This window comes from Gopherus evgoodei, chromosome 1, assembly GCF_007399415.2.
Source record: "Gopherus evgoodei ecotype Sinaloan lineage chromosome 1, rGopEvg1_v1.p, whole genome shotgun sequence".
NCBI classification, from domain to species: domain Eukaryota; kingdom Metazoa; phylum Chordata; order Testudines; family Testudinidae; genus Gopherus; species Gopherus evgoodei.
Window position 1 is genome coordinate 250,475,148 of NC_044322.1, and position 19,501 is coordinate 250,494,648.

Below are 19,501 nucleotides of genomic sequence, written 5' to 3' on the forward strand. Positions count from 1 at the left end.
AAAAATGCATGTACCAAAAGGTTTCAGAATGTCATGCTGTTAATGGAATGTGCTACATCCCTTTTGTGACTAAATACAATGAGTGCTGAGTGAGGCTGGAAAAATATCTGAGCAGAAAAACACTGGTTCCAAGTAGCAGTTTTCTACCCCTACAACTTCCCCATATGCTATCATAATCCAGAAAAAAAAAAATCCCAAATGATACAATTATTGGGCCAGGAGCCAACGCCCCCACAGGCAAATGCAGGGCATGTGCGGCTGGCAGGCCCACATGTGTGCACCATACTGCAGAGGTCAGAGATTATGAATGGTAATAATGGGACAGCTGTTCGAAAGACGGAACAGTGTGTTGCTTGGATGGAAGAGCAGCTACTGTCTCTGTAAGGATTGCACTGGACTGGGTGATAAAGGTTCCTTGGGAGGGAGGTCTGGTGTGGTTTTCATTGGTTACTACTCACCCATCTCACTTGGTTGTATTTAACCCTCAGCTTGGCTTTCTGAAAGTCAGAATCCTAGAATTTAAGGCCAGAAGGGACCACTAGGTTATTTAGTCTGACCTGGATATCACAGGTCACCAACATCACCCAGCACCCACACACTGAACCCAACAACTGAAATTAAATCAAAGGAATTGAGATCTACAGGGTACTAAATGACTATGTGCCATAGGAAGAGAATATGAGGGACCAAGATGCACCAGTAATCGAGCCCCCTGCGATAGCTGGGAAATGAAGTGAGAGATACCCAGATAATCTTGACAAGTGACACTCACCCACTCGCTGCAGAGGAAAGTGCATATAGAGGCTGGGCGATTAACAGTGCCTTATCCAAACAAAGAGGTTGTGCTGCAATCACGCGATCAGCATTGGAGCACAGGCTTGGTCACCTCAGTGTTTTTTTTGTTCTGATTGATTTCTAGGATATGTCAGTTCACAGAATAATCTGATGCAATAATACATCTGCAGTGGCACCTCTCTCTCTATGCATTCAGACATGGTACCACTTGCAGACCCCAGGCCCTCTAGTACTGCACAATTAATTCCACTCCCTCTCTCCTGTCTTTGGTTAGTTTTTTAGCTTGTTCCTCTGTCACCTTTGAAACCCTTCTTCCTCATTCACCTACTGAGGACATCCATGTAAGGAGCATCACCAGAGGCTGAGGAACCTTACAAATGGAAGCGTGTGCTTCTCCGCAATCTAGGGAATGTCTAGCCAGGCAGGCAGTGACGGTGTGGGGGCTGTGGGTATCCAGTTTGGGGGGCAGAGGGAGAGCTGAATTGCAGCCTTGCATATTTTACTTGTCATTGAGCCTGACAGAACCTAAAGCTAGCCCTGCATGGGCTGGTGTGTTTGTGATCATTTTTTAAAAAACAGGAATATGAGAACATGCATCTGTCTTGTTGCGACTGCGAGAATCTCCTGCTCCAGCAAATCTCTGGGAGATGCTCTGAGCCCGTGACAGCACCACATTTCCACCAAAAGGTTGTACAAGTTATGTTTACAGAAGCTTCAGCCCGTCATAAGGGACTCTGCAGCCTGAACTCTTCCAAGCCTTGCAGAGGATAAACAGGGAATGCTTTATTCCAAAAAAGCCTAAATCCAACTTCCGCTGGCTGAAACACAGGCTAGAATTTAACCTGTGTCCCCCACTTCCTCAGCCAGCCCAGTGGGGGCATTTTACTTATCTTCACACTGGAGCCACCATGTTTCCCCTCCTTTTAAAATCCTTACTTTAGCCCTCCCTCAGTAGTGTTAGCAACTTTTGTCTCCTCCATCCATGGATCATCCAGGAAATCTGCATACGTCTCCTACCCTTTTCCCTGAAGCAGACCACTGCATTGCCTCAGATACCAACTCAACAGTGATCACTATGTGTGAAATCGCTGCAAACTCCACTGTACTTTATGGCTTTCAATCCTTCCTTTTTGTCCTTGGTCAACCATATTAGCACTTCCTTTTAGTGAACTCCTATAAGCAAAGGAGGTCAAAAGGAGATGAATGTGTACAGTGCTTGTATGATACCTGAAGACAGGGGTGGCTCTGTTTTTTGCCACCCCAAGCAGGGCAGTCAGGCAGCCTTCGGCGGCGCACCTGCAGGCAGTCCACTGGTCACGCGGATTCGGCAGCATTTCTGCGGGTGATCTGCCGGTCCCGTGCCTTCGGCGTACACGCCGCCGAATTACTCCCAAAGCCGCGGGACCAGCAGCCCTCCTGCAGGCATGCTGCTGAAGGCTGCCTGACTGCTGCCCTCACAGCGACCGGCAGGCTGCCCCTCGCAGCTTGCCGCCTCAGGCGTGCGCTTGCTGCACTGGTGCCTGGAGCTGCCCCTGCCTGAAGGTGGTCTCTCCCTATTTCCCAAGTTTATACAGAGGGAATGAGTGCCATGCTTAAGGTGGGGGAACGAGTGCCATGCTTAAGGTGGGAGAAATAAATCTTTTTTTTTTTTTTTTTTTTGTTTAACACATCTGGCTGACACAGAGGGCTGAGGTACATAGGAATTACTGTACGGGATCAGACCAATAGTCCATCTGGTCTAGCATCCTTTCTTGAAGAGTAGCTGGCACCAGATGCTTCAGGGAAAGGTATTAGACTCTCTGTAATGTACAACTGTATAATTACCTGTCCGTAGAGCAGATTTCTTCCTAACTTTCATTGCTGGTTGACTTTTGACATAAAACGTAAAGGTTTATATTATTATTAATAATAATAATTTCAAGTAGCTCTTACAAGGTGCAAGTTGCTGCACAGACAAAGGAAGGAACAGAGTCTACCAAACAAATGGTAGGAGGAAATATGCAAGTAAAGTGGACAAAATGATTAACCGCTTCTTGATGACAATATTTGACATATGGACAGTTTCCATTTATTCCTCAGATTTTCCATTGTTAATCAGCTAGGTTTGGTGCATTTATATAGTTTGTGGCCATGACCTCCACCAGCTAATTAAGTATTGTGTAAAAACATTGCCTTTCTCAGTTTTAAATTTGCTGCCTTTCACATTTCTTTTAATTGACTCCTTTTTTCCTTGTATTCTGAAACAGAATAGACAAGAGCACCTGATCGTCTCTGCACCGCACATTATCTTTGTCAAGTCCCCTCATATTCATTTCTTCTCTAAACGAAAACATTTTACATCTTTCCTCCAATGGGAGTCTCTCCCTGCCTTTTATTGTTCTCATCACCCACTTCTGGGCCCATTCTATATCTGTAATATCTTTTCTGACATGGGGTGACAAGAACTAAAAACAGCAGTGTAGCGGAGGATTTATGATTTGTTTATATCATGGCATTAAAATAGTTTCACTTCTATTTTCCATCCATTCTATATACATCTTAACTCAAACAATGTTAACAACTGCCACTGAGCAGATATCTTCATTGAACTGTTCACAGTAATGTCCAGCTCTCTTCCTGAGAGGTTACATTAATTTAGAACCCAGCAATGTGTATGATTTTTTTCAAATCATTTATTCCAGCTTGCATTATCTGATATCTGTCAGCATTGAATTTCATGTATCATACTGTTATCCAATCATCTAACTTGGTTAGGTCCCTTTGAAGTTCCTTGGTCTACTTTAGTTTTGACTAAAGTCCAAATAATTTTAGCTGCAAATGTTTCCACCTCACTGTTCACCTTCTTTTCAAAATCATTGATAAATACATAAACTTCACCAGTTCTAGTACACAACTTGGAGCACCCCACTGTTAATTTCTTACCATGTTGAAAGTTGAATATTTATTCCTACATTTATTTTTTGTATTCTTAGTTCATAGTCCATAACTGCTCCCACCCCCACCTCCCCATGGCTACTTCATTTCCTTATTAGTCTCTCTGTCTGTCTTTAACAATCTCTCCCATTGGTGGCTGCACAGACTAAATTCAAGGCGTAGAAAAGACATCTTTGAACATTCTGAAATGTGGTCTCCATCTCCAGTGAAAAGTTTGGTGTGTTCAGGAATTCAGTCTTCTGAAATCTTTTTTTGCATCTTTGCCTCTTTCTCTCAGTCTCAAAGAAAGTTTAATTCTCCACTTCCCTCAAATGCCCCATGGAAAATGGTGTTCTATATGGGACTGATTAATTTATCATCAAAATTTTGTTTTTTTAAAAAAGGGCATTGGTCTGGTGGGACACATTTTTGGCTTTGGTCTCTAGTATTTATTTTCCACTCTGTTGGCTAATTATTAAACTAAGTGAGTAATGAGGGCTCTGTCACCTTGGATGTTTCTTCTCATGCTTTAGAGAGATCTTGGGCAGCCAATTTTAAAAGTTAAGGAAAATATGCCTGCAGCTCTCAGATCACCAAGGTTTGCCAAGAGTCTCTGGTCTTCATGAGCTAAACCATGTGCTTTGGGAAATAGTGTACTCAGCCAAACAGAAAGAACTGCCCCCATGTGCCTCTTGCCCAAAGAACCACAGTGTAATACCAGACTGGCTGGCTAGCCCTTCTCTAGGAGGTGTGTAAATACACACTGTGTCCATTATCACACACCTGTACAACCACACAAGCTCTTTCCCTCCCCAGCACCTACCCCTCACCCACACCAACATTCTCCTTCCACAGAACACGTTTCATATTGGCAGAAATATACACTTGTCTTCCCAGTGCACACACTCGTGGATTCCTCAGTTATGCCAGCACCCAGTGCCCTCCACTCATGTGCTGTACACTCAGTCTTGTCTCACCCTCACCCCCAAGAAATCAATCCTTACACCTCTCCTGCAGTTTCCCTTAGAAATTATGGTGCTTCCTTAGGACACATATTTCAGCCTGGAAGCAACAAGCATAGCTCTTCCTTTCTTAGAAAGAACAGGAAGCAGGTCGGTGTCAGGAACTACTACAGACTGAACAAGGTGAAGTGTCTCTGTACAGCCCTCATGCCCCCTCCCTCTGGAAGCCCAATGCCTGCCTGCCTGCCTGCTGGGAATTGTTATTCTGTCTCTCCATCTCCTCCAGTATATGTATAATACAGCTGCATGATTTCTTGTTGTTTCTTTGTCTCTTTCTCTCACCTTGTGTGTGTATCTCTTTCTTTCATGTGTGTGTGTGTGTGTGTGTGTCTTTCTCTCTCATGTATATTGCTTTGATTTGGCGGGGCTAGGGGTGGATATCTGATCCAATAACTCTCTCTTCACCGATTCCTTGTTGTAGACTATTGGGGAGAGTCTTATTACAGTGACCTCATCGACTTGCACCTGGGTGGTATGTATAGCAGAACCTCTTACTGAGACTAACCCTGTTGACACCCCTCCCCACCTTCCCTTCACCTCTTTCTCCCAACCCTGGCTCACAAACAACAAGAAGAAATAAACCTTGCACATAATTGATTGGCTATAGCAGAACCCCTTTTCCAGCTCAAAGAGAGGAGAGCCTGTCGTAGTCCACAAACTATTTATGAGGGTTTTTTCCCACAACAGCGAAATCCTTCTTCTTTAGGGTTGTACACTACTGAATTCCATTTCTAAATTTAATTTTTTAACCCCTAAATCTCAGCCACCTTCCCTGTTGGTGATGAAGCCCATTTTGTTGTCTGGTTTCCCAAAAACATTCTCTCCCTCCACGTTCCACTAGGATAAAGAAGTCAGCATAAAGTGAATGGGGGGGAGGGAAATGGGAATCAAAAACAAGAAACAGCAAACTTTAGGAACTACCCCGTCTGGGGGAATAAATCAACCCAATGCTCTCAAAAGTCTGCTCCTGAGGTTCCCCTTTCTTCTTCCAAAGAAAGTGGAGTGTTCTGATGTCCTAAAGAGAGCAAAATGCTCCCAATAGAGACGTCAGAAACACTTACTGGTGGATAAGGGATACTTCTTCTGACTTACTTTGTTGTATTGCAGGTTAGGAAATACAACAAATCCAGATCTCTATTCCCCTGAGACCCGCTCTGCATCATCCAACTGTCCATATGGAAGCTTCCAATTATATTAATTCTCTTTTATGTTATTTAAGACCCTTAAAAACATGTATTAGAGTGATTTACTCTATTTTTATTGGATGTAGGGATTAGAATCATCCCTCCGACACGGCAATTTTCCTTTCTTGCCTGGGTGCCACTGCCTGCCTCCCTTAATAGATGGCATTAGTTTAGGATTGTAAATTCTACTTGTCTGTAGTTTGCCAGCCTTGACCATTAAAATCCCTTTCTTTATTTTAGCCCTCATTGTAGCAGTTTCCTCGTTTAGTCACGAAATCTAGACTTCGTCGATCTAGCCCAAGCAATCAGCACTCTGTAGGTAGAACCAACACAAGTGCTGGCTCATCTTCTCTTCTCTGGCCCTCATTTCTCACTGAGAGTGTAAGCCCAAAGTGTAGGTAGGGAGAGCATCAGGATCAACTCCTCGGAATGGAAAGGAGTGACTTCCATGTACACACATTCTGGTCCTGATCCAAAGCCTATTGCAGTTAATGGCACTCTTTCCATTGACTGCAAGGGGCTTTGGATCAGGCCCTCTAGGAGCAGTTTACTTTGTTTTAACTGTCATTTCCTCCTCCTGCCTTTCCCCAAGACTTCCACCCTGGCCATCAGTGCACCACACAGTAATCTCTGTCTGTCCAGCTGCTGGGAATAATTCCAGTCCACCCTGATGCACTAGCTTTTTGGACAAAAAATACCCACCTACATTCAAGTAATGGAATACAGGCATTTTCTTTTACTGGCCCCAGCTTGCTTTCCAAATTGTCTGTGGTAATTTTCGTGTGGCAGGCCTTCCTTGGAGCCCTGTGTTTCATTTGCTGTATCAGTCTCTCTGGAGTTTATCTTATACTGGGACTTTTAAAGAAAATGTTCAGAAGGAAGGCTCTTTCCAGACATGCCCATAATTTATGCTCCGTATCCTTATGTGCAAATACAGTAGGAGCTGTAAAAGGGTTGATGCTGAGTTACACTTAATAGATCCTTATCCCTGTCTAATGCTATCTCCATGATACCTTCCCCTTCTTCTTATCCTAATCAATGCCTCCTTGGAGACAGTAGTCCCCTCAAAATCACTAATGATGGCTAAAAAGAAAAAAAGCAGAAGCCTTAATTCATTTAAAGGGACACTGTCATTTAAAAAATAAAATCCTTGTGCTGCAAATAATCTCAAATTATTAAAACTAAAAAACTAATTTACTTTTCACAATTTATGGTCGTTGACTTTTTGAATTTCTCTCAGCTTGGACAGTCACACTAGACTGAGGATTGTCATTTTCTGTTTATAGTCAGTTTTGCTTCATGTGGTGCTCATGCACAGCACAGTTCTGTTGTGTTTGGCTTTCCAGCACTCCAGGGGAATGTTTACATTTTTTAAAAAAAAAAGGTAATTGACTTATTTTTAAAAAATCTTGAGACATTTCTATTCATATTAGATGTTGGAAAGGTGTTTTAAAAATACACTTTAGAATTGGGCCAAAAGTACAGTCCCTGGCAGTATCCCTTTAAAATAAGTCAGTGCACCCTACCAGATGATGTGGCTTTGTAGTTTAGTTTGTTTCCTCTATGATTTGTTTTACATTTTGCTTTGGAGGCTGCCAGAGCACATAGGCCAGAAACGGATGCACAGTGCTGAAGTTAATGAAAGAAGCTCATCTCTCATCTCCTTCATTGTTCCAGTTTAATGGTGAATTTAGGCCTCAGTCCTGAAACTGACATGCCTGGGCCAACTGCTGAACCCATATGGAGTGCCACGGAAGTTGTTGGAACTCCATATGGATGCAGCAGTCTGCCCACACACTATCTGTTCCCAGATTGGGGCTTTATTCCCCTGCTAAGCACATTATGAATAGCTAGGACTCTTATTTGGATTAATGATGACTCTAGTAGCAGTCAGTGTCAGTTCATTGACCCAGTCTCTGAGGCTCAGACCAGACTGCAGAAGCTGCCGTATCCATAGAATGCTGACCAACTAAGAGAATCAAAAGTACAAAAATCATTTCTCAAATTGAGCTGTCAATCTCTAAACCCTCTTGAATAATTAAGGCCCATTATGAATTTGTGTTTGTGTTCTTTGATACCAGGATTGTTGCATTACAGTAAGTCATTACAGATTCCACAGCAACTTTCACAAGAATAGCAATGCTAACCTGGATGTCCTGGTTGAATTCCAATTTGTGTAATTATATGTACTGCCCTAGATTGCCCCTGTACTTTTATTTAGATGGCACATTCCTCACTTCCTATTCTAAAATGTTGTTATACATTGACACTGTTAAACAGATGCTGCATTTCATGCTAGAGATGGCTACATTTCTGTGCCGGGCAGTCAGTCTTATGTGTATATTATATTACAGCTCAAAAACAATGTTAAAAGAACATTATTAAGGTTGCAAAATCAAGCACTTAAAAGTTAAGAAATGCCAGAAAGAAGATTACTCAGGCAACCTTAATGTATTTCCTGTGCATATGCATTATGATAGTCTTTAATTACATGATCTCATATGCTTTTTCCCACAGGATCCCTGCCTCATTCAGTGCACGATGGATGGTGCTCCCTTAAAGAGCAGCTATTCAATATTTTATTTTTTCCTCAGTGTTCAGTGTGTGGCCCCCTGGCCTTATTTACTGCATATCATTCAAACCCCGCTCTGCGCCACTCATCACTATAGTATCTGAATGTCTTCACAAACACTAGTGAATTCACATTCACTGCACTGCTGTGAGAGGAGGTATTATTATCTCCATTTTACAGATGGGAAGCTGAGGCACAGAGAATTAAAGTCAAAAGTTTCCACTAATTTTGTGTGACCAGTATGAGACACCTAGGATTTGATTTTTTTTTTTTTCAGAATACTTTGCGTCATATAGCACTTCATATGTTCAAACCATGGCTCTCATTAACATCAGCTGCAGCTGGGAGCGCTTAGCACTTCTGCAAATCAGACCACAGAGTCTCAGGTTGGGTACCCAGAAAATGAGGAAGCTAAGATTAGTGACCATCTGTGAAAGGTTTGGTTTATCTGACTTTCCCAGCATCAGATGGAACTCTGTGGCAGAGGCAAGTATAGAATCCAATTCTCCAAGCAGCATTCACCTCCTTAACCATGAGACCATCCTTTCTCTTCTTGCAGTCCTCTGCCTCATTAACTACACACCTTCCAACTCCTGCAACAAATGAGGCAGGGCTCTATAGACAAAATCTCCTATACAATACACCCTGATTCATCCTCAGAGCCGTTCTATCCTGGGCACTGAATGAGGCAGTGTACAAATATGAGATCACGTAATTAAAGTAAAGATTCTTGTAAAAATCAGCCAGAAGGGAAGCATAGAAAAAAACCTGACTAATATTTGTTTAATTCTATATATCCTGTTTAAAGCATGCTGCACCAGAACCTTGATTTTTTTTTTTTTAATTCCATTCAAGTTGACAGTGTCCCTTTAAAGACCTGCAAAGTTAGTTTTACAGGGCATGGCTCAAACCAGTTGGAATTGGGATGGTCCCGTGTCATGTAGTTGGCAACCATAAGCCTCCAAGAGGGGGGAAGGATTTCAGAGGAACGAAAGAAAGAGGCTACCTCCCATGAATTTTTACTGGCCTAAATTCAAAGGACAAATGATTTTTTATTGGTCTAAGTTAAATGTGGTTTTGGTTTTATCTCAGACTTCAGTATTTGCCAGAAGCTGGGAATGGGCGACAGAGGATGGATCACTTGATGATTACCTGTTCTGTTCATTCCCTCTGGGGCACCTGGCATTGGCCACTGTCAGAAGACAGGATACTGGGCTAGGTGGACCTTTGGTCTGACCCAGTATCGCCGCTATTATGTTCTTACTCTGGCTGCTAAAAGGAAGTTTTGGTGGGTGGCATAAGAAGATTAAAAGTATCATTCACTTCCTATTTCCTGAATTGGTGAGGACAGCTGTCACCACAGCAACTTACAAGACCCTGAGAGTTAGCCTCTGACCTGGCTCTTCTGACCAGCACTGCTGTGTGCTGACTGTCAAACCACTATGCTTAGCCAGCAATGCGCAAATCTAATGCCTTGCTCTCAACAGCATCTCCTAGAGAACCTGATCCCACTTGGCCTGAGGTGCATCCATTTGAAATCAATGGGAGTTGTAGGTGCTCAGCACTTCTCAGGGAAATCAGCTCAGCTCTCATCCCATAGTGCTCATGCAGAGGAGACTTACTGAGGCTGATGGTGGGGTTTAATTTAGAAATCCTACTGCCACGTTCAGCTTTTCCACTGTACTTTCTTCCTGCCTGGTCATGCCTGGTGCTTCCTTTGCATTTATGAAACAGCATCTCACAGCAGAGAAAGGAGGAAACCAATCTGGGGTGTTGTCCTTCCAACAGTGCATTACCTGGTGCAGTGGACTAGGGTTAAGTTGTTAAACAGAGACAAAATATGTGGTCGAGGGATTTAGGGAGTTTTTAGATAAATTGAGCTACAAAAAAATCCTCAAGAACTCTTCTGAATTGCATGTAACAGAGAGGAAGATGTATTTTGATAACTCTAAAATTGTTCCTTTTCCTATAAGAGGTTTAAGAGCAGAGGTGTTCTTAGTCCAACTCCTAGTTTTGATATCTGAGGTTTTTCACGGATATCAGTAACAGAGAACAGTTGGATGCAGATTCTCCTACCCCTGAAAGAAAGATTTAGTGAGGGTAATTCCTTCAACACAGTTTTGTACCTGCCAAGGTGAGAGTCAGTTGATGCATGTAACTTATTACAGAACCACCCTGTGCAGACAGATTTAGAGCATTGATTTTTCCGATTCAGTCTGGCCAGGCTCCATAGTGACCAAAAGCCATTGCCATATGCTGGCTGTTTGGTGGCATATGTGAAACAAAATAGAGGATTCTCAGTCCAGTTCCCAACACAAAACACAGACTGCTGCCACAGTTAACACCCTTACTGGTGGTGTCAATGGAGAGACCAAAGAATGGTCATGGAAACCAGATTGCCCTCTCATCCCTAGCCTCCTGTAGGCCAGGACTGAGCCACATTAGCAGGACAATCTGGGGAGAGTTGCGTTGCAGCTACCCACACTGTACCCGTGCTGTGGACAGAGGAGTTGGGTCTCCAGACCTGCCAGTCTAGGGCTTTTAACCAGCACGAAATTAACATAAATTTTTAAAAAATGTTTTAAAGAACAGATTTTTTTACATTCATCTACCTAGTGCACTGGTCCTTTTGGCCCTCATGATGCAGGCCTGGGAAATCGTTTTAACTCCTTTCTAGCAAGGATTGTGTTTTAGTATAAAGAGGTGGTAGTTTCCCTCGCTAAGATAGATAAGATCTAGCCGTGCAAAACACTGTTAAGAGAACCCCATTATATGTGGTGAGGAGAGGTGAAAAGTCCTGGGAGAAGCAGCAAGGCTGAAATGGAGGTGAGGTGCAAGGAGAAGTGACAAGGGCAGGGCAAGATAGATGGGGACCAAGGCTTCATCGCTATTTTGTAAACTGCTTATTTTGTATGGTTAGGCTTTATCTGTGCTTGCCCAGAACCCAATCCCTGCCCAAGCACAAACCTGTCGAGTCAGAGCCTTAAATAAAGAACCCTATCTTTTAAAAATGGAGCTTTTGTGGAATTTAAATGTGAAATGTGATGGTAAGTGGGCCAGCTAAAAGAACGATCTTGCTAGAGAGAGATGTTTTTCTATTTGTCACATGAAATTGTTCCTGATTCTCTTTTTATAAGAGAGCTACAGGGCTTTTCTTAAAGGGATCCACCAGCAGGGCTAGTGAATGTGGATGACATGGGAATGTATTTGGGGTCCATGATCATCTGTAAAAAGGTCAATTCCCTCGCTCCATGAACTAGCATAGATTTAACTTGTTTAACTAAACAATCCCCATTTAATGATAACATGGTAAAATCTATGTGCAATCACTCACTCCACTACAGGAATCACTAAAAATAGGGAGTCCATACAGATAGGAGGAGAGTGGAGACGTACTGTACTGAATAGGATGGTATAGCCTACAATGCAGTAAAATGAGCTGTTTGGGGTTGTGTAGTACAATAATAGAGCACAGCGTCATACAGTGATATGCACAATACAATACCATGATGTTGGGTGCCTTATAAATGTTACAGTAATAATTCACAGCAGTACAGTATGCTATGCAGATCAATGTAAAGCAGGACAGTCATTCAGTACACTGCAATACTGTGTAGCTTTGCCCCAAATCCTGTAACTGTGTAATACAATGGCAATATCTTGTTTATATGTTACAAATAAAAAAGTCTGGAACCCTTTCCAAGTCATTCCTTATGACTGGGAACAGAGGAAGTTCTACTGGAGGAAGAAGCATTAGTATAGGCAGTAAAGCCAGAGTAGTAGATCACTGCAGGAGAGGGGACTCTGTGAGAAGAAGAGGTGCTTCCAGTTGAAGACAGTAGCACGTGGAGAAGTAGAGGCTAGGAAGGTGGGGGGGGGTTATGATGCGGATGCAGTGGGATTAGGTCGCAGGGCTTTTGGCAAAGAATTTGGATGCTAGAGAAGCATTGTGAGGTCTGGTGTGGAGGTGTTTCTGATGATGAGGAAGAGTAGGGGGGTCATTGGGAAAAATAATAATTCTATTATGAGGTGGTTACTGCAAAAAGCTGCAAGGGTGAGACAGTGGTTCTGTCACGAGACAGGAATTGAGAAAAGCAGGAAAGCTAGACTGTAAGAGGGTAAGGGGGCTGTGGAAGCAGTGGTGGAGCTAGGGTGCAGTGGGGTCTGGCATGTGGGATGCAGGGAGAGACCTGGAGAAATGACCAGGCCAGAGCCTAGGTTGGCAGAGGGAAAGGGTGTTTATAAGGAAGAGTGAGGCAGGGAACAACCGGCTCTAACAGTGGAGCAGGTATTGGGAGAAGAGGAGGAAGGTGCAGTGGAAACAGCACACATTATCGTTCATGGCAGGAGTAGTATGTGCACCATCCAACCACTGGGATTAATGTGTGCACTAAAACAAACACTTTCACCAGTGCTCTACTAGCAGGTGAACACCAGTGTTTTCACAACAATGCCATGTTGATGGTTTTGAGAACATATTAACAGCTCCAGAAAAAATATATATAAAATAACTTGTCATGGTTGTGGTCTACTGTAGAGCATCAAATCAGGAAGGAGGAGTGTGAGGCATTTCTAGAACAAATAACAGAACTATCCGGAGCACAAGACCTACTAGTAATGGGAGACTTGAACTACTTAGCCATCTGTTGGAAACACCACGTTTTCAATAACTTCTTGGAGTGTTTGGGGAATTGTATCTATTTCAGAGGGTGGAGGAAGTAACCAGAGGGACAGCAGTTTGAGACTTGATTCTGACCAACAGGGAGAAATTGGTAGCGAATCTAAAGGTGAAAGGCAATTTGAGTGAAAGTGATCATGAAATGACAGATTTCATTATTCTAAGCAAAGGAAGGAGTGAGAGCACCAGAATAAAGACAATGGACTTTAAAAAACAAAAACAAAACTGTGACAAACTCAGAGAAATGGTTCCATGGGAAAAAATATCTAAGGGAAATAGTTAAGTAGAGCAGGCAATTTCTTAAGGAAATGGTTTTAAAGGTACAACTGCAAACTATCCCAATGTGAAGGAAAGATAGGAACATTATAAATAAGAGGCCAATATGGCTCCATCAGGAGCTTACTAATGACCTGAAAATCAAAAAGGAATACTACAAAAAGTGGAAACATGGATGAATTGCTAAAGAGAAGTATAAAAGAATAGCACAAGTGTGTAGGAACAAAATAAAAAAGGGTAAGGTTCAAAATTAGTTACACCTAGTAAGGGACATAAAAGGCAATAAGAAGAGGTTCTTGAAATACATTAGGAGCAGTAGAAAGCTGAAGGAAAGTGTAGATCCTCTACTTAATGGCAAAAGAGAGCAAATACCTGATGACAGCAAGAAGGCTGAGATGTTTAAAGTCTATTTTGCCTCAGTCTTCACTAAAAAGGTTAATGGTGACAAGATACTCAACACAATTAATATGAACAACAAGGGGGAAGGAACACAAGCTAAAATAGGGGGAAAACAAGTTAAAGAATATTTAGATAAATTTGATCTATTCAAGTCAGCAGGATCCGATGAAATTCATCCTGTGGTACTTAAGGAACTAGTTGAAGCAATTTTGGAACCATTAGCAAATTTCTTTGAGAACTTCTGGAGGATGGGTGAAGTCCCAGAGGAATGGAGAAGGGTATACATGCTACCTGTCTTTAAAAAGGGGAACAGAGAGGTCTCGGGGAACTGTAGACCAGTCAGCCAAACTTCAATACCTGGAAAGATATTGGAATAAATTATTAAACAATTAGTTTGTAAGCACCTAGAGGATAATAGTATTATAAGGAATAGCCACCATGGGTTTGTGAGTTCTGAGTCTGGTACTATTCAATATTTTCAGTAAGGACTTGGATAATGGAGTGGAGAATATGTTTATCAAATTTGCAGATGACACCAAACTGGGAACGGTTGCAAGCACTTTGGGGGGCAGGATTATAATTCAGAATGACTTTGACAAATTGGAGAATTGGTCAGAAATCAAGTGAAATTTAATAAAAACAAGAGCAAAGTACTTAGCGTAGGAAGGGAAAATCAAGTGCACAGCTACAAAATGGGTAATAACTGAGTAGATGATAGCACTGCTGAAAAGAATCTGGGCTTTATACTAGATCACAAATTAAACATGAATCAGCAATGTGATACAGTTGCAAAAAGGCTAATATTGTCTTAGGGTGTATAACATGAGTGTTGTGTGTAAGACGCAGGAGGTAATTGTCCTGCTTTACTTGGCACTTGGTGAGCCTCACCTGGAGTACTGTGTCCAATTCTGGGTGCCACACTTTAGGAAAGATATGGACAAATTGGAGAGATTCCAGACAAGTGTAACAAAAATGATAAAAGATTTATTAAACCTGATCTAAGATGAAAGTTTAAAAAAACTGGCCATGTTTAATCTTGAGAAAAGAAGACTGAAGGATGACCTGATAAGTCTTCAAATGTGTTAAGGGCTGTTATAAAGAAGTCAGTGGTTAGTTGCTCTCCATGTCCACTGAAGGTAGAACAAGAGGCAATGGCTTAATCTGCAACAAAGGAAACTTAGGTTAGATATAAACTTCCAGTGGAGGTTGTGAAATCCCTGTCATTAGAGGTTTTTAAGAACAGGTTGGATAAACACTTGTCATGGATGGTCTAGGTTTACTTGGTCCTGCCTTAGCGCAAGGGGCTGGACTTGATGACTTCTTGAGGTCTCTTCCAGCCCTACATTTTAATGATTTTATATTAAAACAGTAGTACGTGTCTGGAGACCAATAAGCTGGGTTCCATGATAGCTGTGACTTCAGGTCATGGCACATGCTGTATTGTAACAGCTAACGTGATAAAAAAGGTAAGTTTTCAACTAAGAAAGGATCGCATTTTATTCTATCCTTTGCTATTTGGGGTGTTCAGCATATAAAACTATGCGTATTCCATTTTTTAAAAAGGATTGCTCGTCACCTTTTGAAAACAAAGGTTTTGGTTGTACAGAAGTTAGGAGATTGAGGGTATGTCTACACTAGGCGATTATTCCGATTTTACATAAACCGGTTTTGTAAAACAGATTGTATAAAGTCGAGTGCACGCGGCCACACTAAGCACATTAATTTAGTGGTGTGCGTCCATGATCCGAGGCTAGCATCGATTTCTGGAGCATTGCACTGTGGGTAGCTATCCCGTAGCTATCCCATAGTTCCCGCAGTCTCTCCCGCTCATTGGAATTCTGGGTTGAGACCCCAATGCATGATGGTGCAAAAACAGTGTCGTGGGTGATTCTGGGTAAATGTCGTCACTCATTCCTTCCTCCGTGAAAGCAACGGCAGACAATCATTTTGCACCCTTTTCCCTTAGATTGCCCTGGCAGACGCCATAACATGGCAACCATGGAGCCCGTTCAGCTTTTTTTTACTGTCACCGTATGTCTACTGAATGTTGCTAACAGATGCGGTACTGCAGCACTACACAGCAGCATTCATTTGCCTTTGCAAGACAGCAGAGACGTTATCAGTTGTTCTGTACCATCTGCCATGCCATTGTAAATTGGCGATGAGATGACAGTTATCAATCATTCTGTACCATTTGCTGCTGTCATGGGTGCCCCTGACTGAGGTCGGCCGGGGGCGCAAAGGCAAAAATGAGAATGACTCCCCGAGTCAATCCCTCCTTTGTGGTATCTAAAAATAGAGTCAGTCCTGCCTAGAATATGGTACCAGTGTACCAGAGAACCAGAGAGCACAGCCTCTCCGTGTCAGATCCCACAGAAATGATGAGCTACATGCCATTCTAGGGGGTGCCCCTGCAACAACCCCACCTGTTGCTTCCATGCTCCACCAACCCTTCTGGGCTACCGTTGCAGTGTCCCCCCATTTGTGTGATGAAGTAATAAAGAATGCATGAATAAGAAACACTGACTTGTTAGTGAGATAAAATGAGGGGGAGGAAGCCTCCAGCTGCTATGATAGTCCAGGCAGGACATTAAACGGTGCGGGGGAGAGGAGCCCAGCATCCCGCTGCTATGATAGTCCAGGCAGTACAGAATCTTTTCTTTACACATGAAAGGGAGGGGGCTGATGGAGCTCAGCCCCCAGTTGCTATGATGAAGACCGTTACCAGCCATTCTGTACCATCTACTGGGAATGACCAGGAGTCATTCCTATTTGTACCCAGGCGCCCCCGGCCGACCTCACCTAAGACCAGCCAGGAGCATTCACAGGATGATGACAAGGACGGCTATCAGTCCTTTTGTACGGTACCGTCTGCCACCGGGGAAGGGAAGGGAGAGGATGCTGCTGTTTGCTGCTGCTGCATCGTGTCTACCAGCAGCATGCAGTAGACATACGGTGACATTGAAAAAAGTCAAGAAACTATTTTTTTCCCTTTTCTTTCATGGGGGAGGGGGGTAAATTAACGAGCTATACCCTGAACCACCTCAGACAATGTGTTTGACCCTACAGGCATTGGGAGCTCAGCCAAGAATGCAAATACTTTTCAGAGACTGCTGGGGACTGTGGGATAGCTGGAATCCTCAATACCCCCCTCCCTCCCTCCATGAGGGTCCGTTTGATTCTTTGGCTTTCCGTTACGCTTGTCACGCAGCACTGTGCTGTGGACTCTGTATCATAGCCTGGAGATTTTTTTTTAAATGCTTTGGCATTTCGTCTTCTGTAATGGAGCTCTAATAGAACAGATTTGTCTCCCCATACAGCGATCAGATCCAGTATCTCCCGCATGGTCCATGCTGGAGCTTTTTTGGATTTGGGACTGCATCGCCACCCGTGCTGATCAGAGCTCCATGCTGGGCAAACAGGAAATGAAATTCAAAAGTTCACGGGGCTTTTCCTGTCTACCTGGCCAGTGCATCCGAGTTCAGATTGCTGTCCAGAGCTGTCACAATGGTGCACTGTGGGATACCGCCCGGAGGCCAATACCGTTGATTTGCGGCCACACTAACTCTAATCCAATATGGTACTACCGATTTCAGTGCTACTCCTCTCGTCGGGGAGGAGTACAGAAACCTGTTTAAAGAGCCCTTTATATCGATATAAAGGGACTCATTGTGTGGACGGGTGCAGCGTTAAATCGGTTTAACGCTGCTAAATTCGGTTTAAACACGTAGTGTAGACCAGGTCTGAGTTAAAATTTCCAGAACAACTTTATCTCTGCTCTGGTATGTATGAGCACATAACTTGTATGCATTGACATGACATGCTACGTGTTTTTATCTGGTGTAATAGAAAAGAATGCAATTAAACATAACTCTGCAGTGCGTAATTCACATTATGTACATTGTCTTACTGGCAGAGCAGTATTAATATTCATTTAATGGGCTAGAGTTATAGTTATGGGGACCCGAAGCCTTCATAACTTGATTGTCAACACGCGTAGCTTGGGGAATGGTCGAGGGGATTATAGGTATTAGCAAAGAAGAGGTTAGGAGCAAGAAAAAAGTTCAGCCAGAACTGCAAGAAGAGCTTCCATGCTGTAGTTACAGAATAGTAGCAGCAATATAGTCTTCCCTGTGGGATGCGTTGTGCAGCAGACATGGGTTTATACCTGGTGCCTCACTCATTGGTGTTACAGTGATAACTGCATTTACTAGCTTACAGCCATGCTTCCATGGTCTGCCAGTCAGACCACATAGCATGCGGGGCCTGCTCAATTCTTGTATGACAAATAAGAGCCTGTGCAGTCTGCAGCTGCTATTTCTAGAACTACTTGTCCTCCTTAGAATGATTGTATATTCAAATGTAAGTGACACGTAATCTTTCCAGCATTTGCAACTTTGAACATTTGTAGCAGCACAATTTGGTGCATGTTTCTGAAAGTTCTGCTTGGGCACACTCTGCTCAGTGCTCTTAGACACACAGAAAATTCTTTGTTCCCAAGGAGCTCACAGTCTAAAAAACAGATCGAGCAAGAAGACACTCCGAATATTTTTACAGCAAGAGATGGAAGTGGTGATAATGATATCTTGATGTGAGTTATAGTTCATGTTCCTCACAGAAGAAGCAGGGTTTCAGTGAAGAGATGGGATGTTCAGATGGTGTATACTCAGCACACTATCTTTTACAGACATTTCCAGAGTTTTATTTCCAAGCTAAATTTTCCATTAACAAGACGAATCAAGAATTCCTCAGCCACCATCTTTGAAAGATTTAAACAAAGCTGGAGGTGAGTTTTCAGGCTTGCACACTCTCTCTCTCTCTCTCTCTCTCTCTCTCACTTACACACACATGAAATGTCAGGATAAATGGACTGTGGTTTTTTTTAATTCTACATGAACTGAAAAGAGGGTTTATGAAATAGAAGTGACATGAGGCTCAAGCTGTAACTATCACGTTCCTCACTGTGGAAACTCTCCTAATGTTCTCCCTTCCTACTCCCCGTGCAAAAGATTCATCCTGTCAGAGAGAGTCGTGCTGCTCAGTCACGTGATTTTGCAAGCTGATGTGCTTTCCCCCCAACTCCAGTGTGTCCTGTATGTGCTGCACTAGTTCTGTGATGGTCCCTTCTAACGCCCTCCCTGTTCGCCAATAGTGTAGGTCTGTCATAACCTTAGTCCCAGATTTGGACTTTAGCGTCCAAAATATGGGGGTTAGCATGAAAACCTCCAAGCTTAGTTACCAGCTTGGACCTGATACTTGCTGCCACCACCCAAAAAATTAGAGTGTTTTGGGGCACTCTGGTCCCCCTGAAAAGCCTTCCCTGGGGACCCCAAGACCCAAATCCCTTGAGTCTCACCACAAAGGGAAATAATCCTTTTTCCCTTCCCCCCTCCAGGTGCTCCTGGAGAGATACACAGACACAAGCTCTGTGAATCCAAACAGAGTGACTCCCCCTCTCCGTTCCCAGTCCTGGAAACAAAAAGCACTTTCCTCTTCACCCAGAGGAAATGCAAAATCAGGCTAGCAAATTCAACACACACACAGATCTCCCCCTGATTTCTTCCTCCCACCAATTCCCTGGTGAGTATAGACTCAATTTCCCTGAAGTAAAGAAAAACTCCAACAGGTCTTAAAAGAAAGCTTTATATAAAAAAGAAAGAAA

At 43.0% G+C, this 19,501-nt stretch overlaps 1 protein-coding gene across 1 annotated transcript in view; it reads left to right on the top strand.

The window, feature by feature from the left end:
* MICAL3 (microtubule associated monooxygenase, calponin and LIM domain containing 3) overlaps positions 1-19,501 on the top strand; it is a 180,837-nt gene that overhangs the window by 148,091 nt on the left and 13,245 nt on the right. The window contains exon 38 of the mRNA XM_030549239.1: positions 5,152-5,202. Coding sequence (XP_030405099.1) covers positions 5,152-5,202 — 51 coding nt within the window. The remainder of the gene's footprint in view (positions 1-5,151; positions 5,203-19,501) is intronic.